The sequence below is a fragment of the Eleginops maclovinus genome, chromosome 22, assembly GCF_036324505.1.
Source record: "Eleginops maclovinus isolate JMC-PN-2008 ecotype Puerto Natales chromosome 22, JC_Emac_rtc_rv5, whole genome shotgun sequence".
In the NCBI taxonomy this organism is placed as follows: Eukaryota; Metazoa; Chordata; class Actinopteri; order Perciformes; family Eleginopidae; genus Eleginops; species Eleginops maclovinus.
In genome coordinates this window covers 2,476,133-2,487,119 of record NC_086370.1, presented here as the reverse complement: position 1 = coordinate 2,487,119, position 10,987 = coordinate 2,476,133, and the positions used below count along the sequence as shown (strand labels likewise).

The following is a 10,987-nucleotide window of genomic DNA, read 5'->3' as shown; positions in this document are numbered from 1 at the left end:
AATTCTGTCTTTAGACAATATGTTATCCCTCCTGTAATACTTCAGGGCAGTACAACTATTAGAGTACTCAAAATCCATGCTTGGCAAGATACTGCAGCCAGCTATGCAGTTGTATGCACAGTATAGCTCTATAGATTCTCCATATGAATCGTTTTAAATATCACCCTTTTTCACTGGGCAAGAGTATTTGGCACATGCACACTTTTCTTATTTTGCTCATGCTTATAACCAAACAGCCAGCACAAAGAGCGCGCCGAACAAGTTCTGACAGTCTGGACCGGTGTCAAAACCAGGCCTTTGAGCTTGTACAGTTCTTGGACATGAGGCTGAGATTCTCTTGCTTTCCTAGTGACCCTGTTCATTTTTGAATAACTCTATATTTCCCCTGCTGATGAACTTAATGCATTGGCGGTAGCAGCTTACAATTCGTGTTTGGCCTAGCTTGAAAGCCATGGACATGATGGCAATGCCGCCAACGAGGAAGAGTGAGGTAACCATGAAGTACTTAGGGTGCATGGGTATAATATCGCCAAAACCAATAGTAGTGAGTGTGATGAAGCAGAAGTAGTAGGGATCGAAGCCCTTCATTTCTTTTTCCCACAACGGCAGAATCAAACCACCTAAGAAAATGTAAGCAAAGACGATGAAAAGAATCAGGACAAAGGGTACATCCAGCTTTTCCATTCCATTCCCCAACCCTGTAAAGTCCCATATGGCATATCCTCTAGGTGGGGGGGGCAGCCGGTCTAACTCTGGGCAGGAGATGGTTCGGAGCAGTGGGCCCTTTCTAAGTAATTTCTCTCTAGTGAGAAGTTTCTCAAAGATCTCTTTGTTGTTTTCTAGGTGTATGGACTTGTGCCGTACGTCCGCCTGGCTGTGCAGTACCTGGCGAATGTCAAGGGGTTCACGAACCACAATGTCCTGGCTAAAAAAATAAGTACCATCCTCCAGGGCCAGGTTGCTTGAGACCTCTTCCCTCTTTTTCCGAGCCTTCCATGGTGACCAGGTGTGGGAGCGGAGGAGTTTGAAGAGGGTGTGAATCCGCACATAGATTCTGGACATCAGAATGGCGAGGAAATCGCCCACATCAAGGGTGACCAGAAGCATGAGGGGAATGCCCACCATGGCATACAGCACACATACAACCTTACCAGTCAAGGTAACTGGATAGATCTCCCCATACCCTGCAACAACAATGGACAAAAGGGACAGTTAGCAGTTGTAAACAGGGTAACATTACTTCTTACCACAGCTATAACATTACAGATTCAGATGAATGGATTTAGCAATACAAAAAAGATGGCTTTAAGTGGAAGTCAATGGAAAATATTAACCACTGATTCTCTAAACAAACGTTCATTCATCCTGTGAGTGGATCAAGAGTTCACAAAAAAATAATTTAAAAGACTTTGACTGTATAGTTAAGAAGTTCAAGAATACAAGAACAGTTTATTGTCATTGTATAGAAGAGAAGAGAAGTGTGCAACTAATCCGACTTTGTCTCAGTCAAGAATAGCCATTACAATATGACCTGAGAGCATTTAATCAATCTGTTAGATGTTGCTATATCAGATTACTATTGCACATTCTTTTCCTGTGCTCAAAAAAAAACATGAATTAATAATAATACTCAAAATAAAACCTTTAAGAATACAGTGAATGCAGTGCTGAAAGAAGCACTGAGATCTTTTAATTGCAAATATGAATACCACTGTGCTCTCTCTGTTTCAAGTAAAACTCTGGCATTCTAAATGTTACTTAAGTAAACAGACAAAAGTATCAGCATTAAAATAAACTTCAAGGACTCATTATGCAGAACGTCAATTTTTGAAATAACGTATACAGTATCTCTGAATTCAAATAAACAAACCATTAATGTGTTTAGGCTTTTAATGGGGCCCTATTATGATCATTTCCAGGTTCATAATTGTATGTAATGTCTCTCCTGGGACATGTCTCCCATGCTTTAATGTTCAAAAAGCTCTTTATGTTTCTCATACTGCCTGTGCTGCAGCACCTCTTTTCACCCTCTGTCTGAAACCAGAGCCCAATCTGCTCTGATTAGTTCGCGGCTCAGTTGTGATTGGTCAACCACTTAGAGATGTCCCTCCACTTAGCCCATCACGTACAATCTGTTGGAGGGCTAGCCAATAGAAGTTTGTGTGTTAGTGACATTAAATGGAATTACTCAAGTAAAGTGCAAGTACCTCAAGAATGTACTTAGGTACAATACTTGAGTACGTGTACAATGTATTCATGCAATAATACAAAGGCAGACAGAAATAGATCAAATGTGCTGGAATTATTGCCTTGATCCCTCATGAAGGAAGTCCCCAACTAAAAGGGCAAAACTGAAGACAATGTGCCTCTAACCTCTAAAATCCTTTAATGAGCTTTTTGTGGTGTTGTAAAAAGCATTCTCTTCTGAGAGTGCCCTCTTCTCAATGAGATGTGGGCTTCCTGTTCCTGCGAAGCCATTAGCGATTAGCTGGCGCTCCTTAACCACTTATATTGGACTGAAAGTTAGGCTTCTAATGAGTCTTCACATTTGTTATGAATCAAATGATGTCAAGAAAAAGAGCAAGCTCGAGATATATACAAGGTGGATTAAGGAATAATATGAAATAATAGATAGAATAAAGAAACTCAATGAAAAGAAACATTAACAAAAGAAATGTTCTTAAATAACTGCCTCCCTAACATATATCTTTTGCTAGTTGGTTTGAGGTTTGAAGCTAAGACAGAGTCCACAGTTTTTCTTTGAGGGTCTGGGAGCCTGCTCTTAGTGCTACTTAGAACTAAATGCTATCATGCTGATGTTAGCATTATAATTCATCTGGAGTGGAACATGAATGTATCATAATCACAAATTAATGTAAATGATAACCATACTTTATTTCAGTCTCAATAAACAAACTGCAATCTCAAAAGCCGTGCTGCTAGCATGGCAGTGAACATCGCAATGGATAAACACTTTATAATATATTTGAATGAAACTGATTGTGCAAATCTTTGAGTGATAAAACTAGTGTTTGATAAAATATTGGTTCACTAAATTGGAAAACAAATAAAATATGTGTTTGGATTCAATCCAGTGAGCAGAAATGGCAAAAGGCTGGAAGATGGACCATGGGTCAGCTAGCATTTAGCTAACCTTTTACCATTGCTACTGCAGCTATGTGGCTTTGGTCCTGGGGGACTTCCTGTTGCTGATGTTCCATAGGTTAGACCATTGGCTTTATGACTACCAGAGTTTGAAGCATAAATCAGTGACTTATCTCTGCTATCCTGGACCCAAGCATGTACACAGACTGTAATTTCACAGTGCCTCGCCACAGGATGTGACAAAATGTCTGACGCTCAAAACCATAGGGTGATGTGGACATTTAAAAATGGCAGTGTTATGACTGGCTCTATTAAATATACATGTAATAAATGGATCAATGGATGTATACAGCATTGCAACGGAGTTATATCCATGAAACTAGAAGAGAGAGCTTGCATATGTACCAGTACTTTCACTCTGTCTGTCAACGTTGGCACATTAAAAGGTTACGGTTCCTCCCTGTCCGAAGATTTGTCATCTGTTCTCCATCACCAGCACATTCTGATTAATTGAAAGTCATACTGATGAGTTAAATATAGAAAAAACATCTGAAGTTTCTGACAGCCCCATGGTGTATCCCTACCAGGACACTAAACTTGGTTGGCGGTGTGATCCCCCTTCATGACATATTGAATACAGCGACTACAGCTGTTCTTCTCATATACAGTGGGGCAAAAAAGTATTTAGTCAGCCACCAATTGTGCAAGTTCTCCCATTTAAAAAGATGAGAGAGGCCTGTAATTTTTATCATAGGTATACCTCAACTATGAGAGACAGAATGAGAAAAATAAATCCAGGAAATCACATTGTAGGATTTTTAATGAATTTATTTTCAAATGATTGTGGAAAATAAGTATTTGGTCAATAACAAAAGTTCATCTCAATACTTTGTTACATACCCTTTGTTGGCAATGACAGAGGTCAAACGTTTTCTGTAAGTCTTCACAAGGTTTCCACACACTGTTGCTGGTATTTTGGCCCATTCCTCCATGCAGATCTCCTCTAAAGCAGTGATGTTTTGGGGCTGTCGCTGGGCAACACGGACTTTCAACTCCCTCCAAAGATTTTCTATGGGCTTGAGATCTGGAGACTGGCTAGGCCACTCCAGGACCTTGAAATGCTTCTTACGAAGCCACTCCTTCGTTGCCCTGGCGGTGTGTTTGGGATCATTGTCATGCTGAAAGACCCAGCCACGCTTCATCTTCAGTGCCCTTGCTGATGGAAGGAGGTTTTCACTCAAAATCTCACGATACATGGCCCCATTCATTCTTTCCTTTACACGGATCAGTCGTCCTGGTCCCTTTGCAGAAAAACAGCCCCAAAGCATGATGTTTCCACCCCCATGCTTCACAGTAGGTATGCTGTTCTTTGGATGCAACTCTGCATTCTTTCTCCTCCAAACACGACGAGTTGAGTTTTTACCAAAAAGTTCTATTTTGGTTTCATCTGACCATATGACATTCTCCCAATCCTCTTCTGGATCATCCAAATGCCCTCTAGCAAACTTCAGACGGGCCTGGACATGTACTGGCTTAAGCAGGGGGACACGTCTGGAACTGCAGGATTTAAGTCCCTGGCGGCGTAGTGTGTTACTGATGGTAGCCTCTGTTACTTTGGTCCCAGCTCTCTGCAGGACATTCACTAGGTCCCCCCGTGTGGTTCTGGGATTTTTGCTCACCGTTCTTGTGATCATTTTGACCCCACGGGGTGAGATCTTGCGTGGAGCCCCAGATCGAGGGGGATTAGCAGTGGTCTTGTATGTCTTCCATTTTCTAATAATTGCTCCCACAGTTGATTTCTTCACACCAAGCTGCTTACCTATTGCAGATTCAGTTTTCCCAGCCTGGTGCAGGTCTACAATTTTGTCTCTGGTCTCCTTTGAAAGCTCTTTGGTCTTGGCCATAGTGGAGTTTGGAGTATGACTGTTTGAGGTTGTGGACAGGTGTCTTTTATACTGATAACGAGTTCAAAAAGGTGCCATTAATACAGGTAACGAGTGGAGGACAGAGGAGCCTCTTAAAGAAGAAGTTACAGGTCTGTGAGAGCCAGAAATCTTGCTTGTTTGTAGGTGACCAAATACTTATTTTACAGAGGAATTTACCAATTAATTCTTTAAAAATCCTACAATGTGATTTCCTGGATTTTTTTTCTCATTCTGTCTCTCATAGTTGAAGTATACCTATGATGAAAATTACAGGCCTCTCTCATCTTTTTAAATAGGAGAACTTGCACAATTGGTGGCTGACTAAATACTTTTTGCCCCACTGTATAGCTTGGTTGAGATGTTTCCCCCCCCCGAGCACGACAAAAAAAAAAGCACATTTTTAAGGTAGTCTGTTTGTTTTTTTTAGTGCACTGCAACATTTATTGTCGAAGGTGATATCAGTTGAACAGAAAACAATTCTGGTGGGTAAGACTGATTAAGATTGTTCGTAAGCATTGGCACATTCTGCAGGCATTTGTCATGTCAATAACTCTTTGTGTGGGTGTCTTCTGTTTCTGCTGTGGGTTCCTTAAAGGTCCCCTATTATGCAAAATGCCCTTTTTGATGTCTTTTATACATAAATATGTGTCCCCGGTGTGTAAGGAGACTCACAAAGTTTCAGAAAATACTACCCTCTCTCTTTTCCTCCTTACCCACATCTCTAAAAACAGGGGTACAAAACAGCTGATCCAGTTTTGTTTCGGTTATGATGTCATAACAGAAATGTGGGCTGGCTTTACATTGAATTCCTGGCAACGTCCCGCCCACGTGACACCTCCCAACCTATCATCCCCTAAATACAGTCACGAGCTGAAGAGTAAGAGTTGTTGTAAATATAATACATATAATGTCTCTGTTCTAGTGGTAAACACTGAGAAGTGTTTCAGAAATAATGCTGGATGTGTTTAATTGGAACATATTATGGCGTTTAATCATGGCAGCGTTTAGCTGAGTTTCTCCGTTAGAAACTTCTCTCTTCAGAGGAGAGATCATCAGATTCAGCACTTCAGGAACAGGGCTGAAATGGAGGGGGATGAGGCATGCTACAATGGGGGATCTGTTTGGTATTTTGAGCAAAACACTTCACAGACATGTTTGGTATAGATATTGCCCTACAATATATTGTTCAAATATAGCATAATAGGAGACCTTTACGGTTTCTGGGATCAACCCTATCCCAGTACATTGAAGTTGGCAGGGGAACTCAAATAACTATGTCTTCTAGCAAATTGGTGCCAGGTGAACAGTGGTTCTATCAGACTAAAAACAGAATTTACTGGAAACAAGGTTAACCAAAACAGTGAAGCTGAAAACATTATTTTCTATTTAATTTTACGTAATTTAAAATTGGGTGTTCCAAATCAACAACTACCGAGGCCAATCTTAAAACAGCGTAGGAGTAGAATGTGGTAATGACAGCTCAGCAAGAGAAAACACAGAAACCCCGCTCCACAAAGAGAGACGGGGCATGATTTTGCATCATGGAGCTACTATAATAATGATTATTATTGGTTTTCTATAAATGTAGCAGACCAACGCTATGTTATTAACAATTCTAATAAAATGTCCCCTGGTACATGGTTACATAGTTCACTGATCACTGTTGCACGACTGTGATTGTACAATATGTTTCAAGGATAAAACATGAGGTAATACTTTTATTATAAAAAAATAAGTGAAAAAGTGGCTTTGATAAGAACTGCGGACCAAACGTCCCCTTCATAAACTTTATGGATATGGAGTTATAACCAATCACTGCAGTGTGTGATTGTGTGAATTGGTGGATGATGACTTGTAAAGTGCTTTGAGGGGTCGTAAAGACTGGGAAAGTGCTATATAAATGCTCGGCTCATTTCTCAGAGGCTGCAGATTCAAACTGTTTTACGAAGTGAAGGAGCATTTCATGCTATAAAGCAGCTGGTGGCAGCAAATACAGTTATAAAATACCTCACATCATAGGAGACCTGCTGACACTGTTACCCTCATAATTCCCAAACAGTTAGAGTTACTTGAGTAAAGTAATGTATTTCAGTTAACTTTGTTGTTGTAGTAAGCCACATGTCATGATAACAATCTGCAATAGGATGAATGGGCATGTTTACAGTGAAGTCTACACATACCCTGCTGGATTTCAGCTGGGAACTGGGAGGCTGCTGACTGGCCGCAGGCTTGGAAGAGAAATATTCTGTCCGTAGCAGTGCCTCAACCTGACCCACTGTGATGAGCTAACACAAGCTGAGATATCCTGACTTTTACTCCCAACTGGTCGACTTAGCTGGATCCCACGTCCTATTATGCAACTCAAAAATGTGGACAGTGGCAGCTCCAGGGTATTTTTTCTGGTTCAACTACGGTGGGGCTAACTCATACAGCGGTGGGGCTCAAATCACTGCCATAATTTCAATGTGAATATATATATTCAATAAAACAACACCCTCCCACAGCTAGAAACACACACGCACGCACACACACACACACACACACACACACACACACACACACACACACACACACACACACACACACACACACACAGAGAGAGAGAGAGAGAGAGAGAAGAGACGGTATAGTTAATAGTTACGTTATCCTAAAGCCATATATAGTCTACCACACAACAGCCAAGAGTCAAAACACATCTCCAATAAATTAAGTATGCTAATTAGGCAACAAGACCGCACCACCACGATCCTAAAAATGTCGGCAGGCGAAGCACAAAGTTGCGTCCATCTCAACCGAATATTCAAGCCAGCTGTATGTGCCAAACCAGGCAGCATTGAAAGATCTCTGCTGGTTACCTATTAGCCTTGAAGGCTAACTTTTCCTGAGGGGGCGCCACGGTCCATCCCCGGGTCGTTGGCTAATGTCAGTGGTAGCATTAGCATCATGGCCAGAGTCCGTGCCCGCAGTGGTTGGCTGTGGCTGGCCTTGCCAGCCCCTTTCCTCGTCCTCTTCCTCCTGTTCCTGCTCCAGCTCCTCTTCTTTTTGCTCATCTTCGTCCGGCCAAGCCTGGCACATGGAAGACGCGGGACCGGAGTGGTCGTCTTCCCCTGCAGGTGTCAAAGTTGTGTCCTTATCCAACACACCCGCCACCGCCATCTGTTGTTCCGTCCGACGACGTTTAAAAACAAATGTATCCGTGATAAAGTTTGACCTCAGCTTAATAGGCTACGAGCACAATAGAACTTCCGGTTAACTTCCGTGTGTTGAGTGTGCGATCGACTACTTCCTGTAGGTTGTGTTGTTGTGGAGATTGGAGACGGTAGTTTAGAGTAGCTGCTAATCATTTGATTGACAAAGTTTAAATATGAGTGGATTTCGGGTGAAAGAGAGGCGGTTGGCATATCAACGCGTGAAAAAGACCGCGCTCCATGGTTGTGTAGCACTTTGTACGAATTCCTCGAGGTACAATAGTACTATAAGCTCCCATAGCTTTCCAGTGGATGTGTTAGTGAGAGCCGAATGGATGGTAAGAGTACGGCGGGACGACTTCACCCCAAGCAAGACGAGTCGTGTTCGCAGTAGGCAAACATCTACTGACTTATATGTTAATTAATACATTATTTATTTGAAATCTATATCAACTTGGTTTCCCTTCCTGTTGTTTAATTTCCCGTAAGTAGGCCTGACTCAATGAATATTAATTGGTTTTATGGTAAGGCTAATGGTAGGGCTAACACAATTCTTGGTTGGGCTATATATATATGAAAAGTGAAACTAAAGTTGCATCCCTTTACATATTTGCAAGACTTTAGGTGACTCTCTCTCACAACAACCAGTCGGGGTTGAGCTTCAGCTGTTAACTATTTTTTGGAATAAAACTTGCACATCGTATTTGTTTCTACACCAAGATAAGCCCCTCTGAAGGTTCTAGTTTGAGTGACGCGTGTAAACACAAATGATGCAGCGGTTAAACTCTCGTGGGAAGGGGAATCTTCGCCTCACATCTGGTGAGAACTCACCATCAGAGTATTAAAGTATTGAGAATATGGAATGAAGTCTTAAGAATATTTGTATGTGGCCTGCCGTAATATATCTTTACTTACATAGGCCTACATATGAAAAATCAACAGGCAGAGCCTTTGCCTGATGTAATCATGTTGACTTACCAACTGTAGTGAATACAGTGCAGCAGAAGAACAAGGAGCCATAAAAATTCCATCTTTTTGGAGACTGGAGCCATGTGGCCTTCAACTCACGCATCTGTTCCTTCACTTCCGATGCTATGTGCTTCGGCTCTGTGTAAGAGACGTTATCGGAATCTGTAGAGAAAATATTATATATTTGGTGTAGACATGTCATCAATTAAATAAAGTAAGTTGCTTAACGCTGTTTAATAAGAGACGCATGACAAGGCTCCAATTCATATTTATATGTTTTAAGTATATCTCATTTAAAAGTTTGGTTGCACTGAGAAAAGTGAAATGTTGTCTATAATTAAATGTAAAAACAAATTTCACATAACTGTATGAGGTTAGTTGAGCAATACTATTAAGTTGAACCTTATATTTTTTTTATTTAAACTTAACATCAATGCTTTCAACTAACCTAACAGAGTTATTTGAAATTTGTTGACATAATACATATAATGAAAGTAAATGTTTCAGTTTTCTCAGTGTGCACAGTGAAATGATTAACAGAACAGATACTTACTGGTGAGGTTCTGGACGGTGCTGACAATCTGAAGCAGAAACCGATCATACTCCTCAATGACAGGGTCCTTGTCCCCTCCTTCAATGTGCTTGAACAGCAGCGCACCCAGCGCAGCGTATGCCACCAGAGACAGACACAGCAGTAGGTGAGGGAACATCTTCCAGAACCGATCTGCACATTTTCTGGTCTCGGCTTTAGCGCTTATTCCTTTCTTTATTGCCACTGACATCTTCTTGTTTGTGTTCTTGTTCTTCGTCCTCCTTCTCTGCCTCTCCCTCCTGCTCTGCCTCTCCCACCGCAGGCTCAGCAGTCGTTGTGGAGAGCAGCTTTGTGTCTGTCTGTTGGCTGCCACTCAGTAAACACACACTATCACCCATGCACACATTACACAGGCCTCCTGGGAGTGTGTTACTGACGCCATCATCTATTACTACCTTCTATGACTGCCTGACAGAGTCATTTACGCCATCATTATTGATTATTGATCATTATTATGTAGGCAAGCTACAGCCAGAATAATTAACCTAATGACATAGAAGGAGCCAACATGCATATTTAGCCTTTAGTTATTTATTATTACAATAATGATCAATATTGTTTTAGACTGCAGACATTGTAGCCTACATGTTTATGGTGTTGATTAATCACGATTAATGACAAGTTAAAAAAGGTGTTCACTTCTTTTGGGAGAGATAAAGCGCTGGGTGATGTAAAAAAGAAGCGCTGGTCAGAGAATTCAAAGGGTTTTTAACATTGTTTTAACATCCCAGCTTAGTTTTGATGATTTCTGAATCATTGGCATGAAGTCCATCAGTTTTCCAACACTTGGAGAGCCGCTGTGATCCCCTCTGCATAATGTGTGCTACACAAGGCCGATTCTTACATGGTAGTATTCATGCCGCTGCTATATTGCGAAAATATTGCCAACTTGGTGATTCATTTGCGTTAATTTCTTTTTAACTTATAAACTTTCCAGATTCATCTCAAGGATTAATGTTTTACCTTGAAAATCCTTATTTTGTTATCATCACCTGGGTGGGTGTGGTCTCATGGTACTGTTTAGAAGTATGCCAGCGAGCCTGGTCCTGCTTTAGTGATTGCTTGTTTAATTTTCTATATTAAGAATCATATTTCTCAACGTGCCATTGAAACGAGCCTAGTTTAGCCTCTTAGATACTTTTTTATCGGAGATTGTTGTTAAAGATATACATATATCATATCATAAGAGATCAGCTATACACACAATT

General features: G+C 41.0%; 1 protein-coding gene across 1 annotated transcript; it reads right to left on the bottom strand.

Annotated features, from left to right (window-relative positions):
- Nucleotides 1-332: 332 nt before the first annotated feature.
- Nucleotides 333-9,969, bottom strand: kcnk18 (potassium channel, subfamily K, member 18). Its single transcript, XM_063875393.1, has 3 exons — nucleotides 9,741-9,969; nucleotides 9,197-9,349; nucleotides 333-1,184 (listed from the first exon to the last, which is right to left on the bottom strand). The coding sequence occupies exons 1-3, from the start codon at nucleotides 9,967-9,969 to the stop codon at nucleotides 346-348; spliced, it is 1,221 nt and encodes a 406-aa protein (XP_063731463.1). The 3' UTR covers nucleotides 333-345.
- Nucleotides 9,970-10,987: the final 1,018 nt, after the last annotated feature.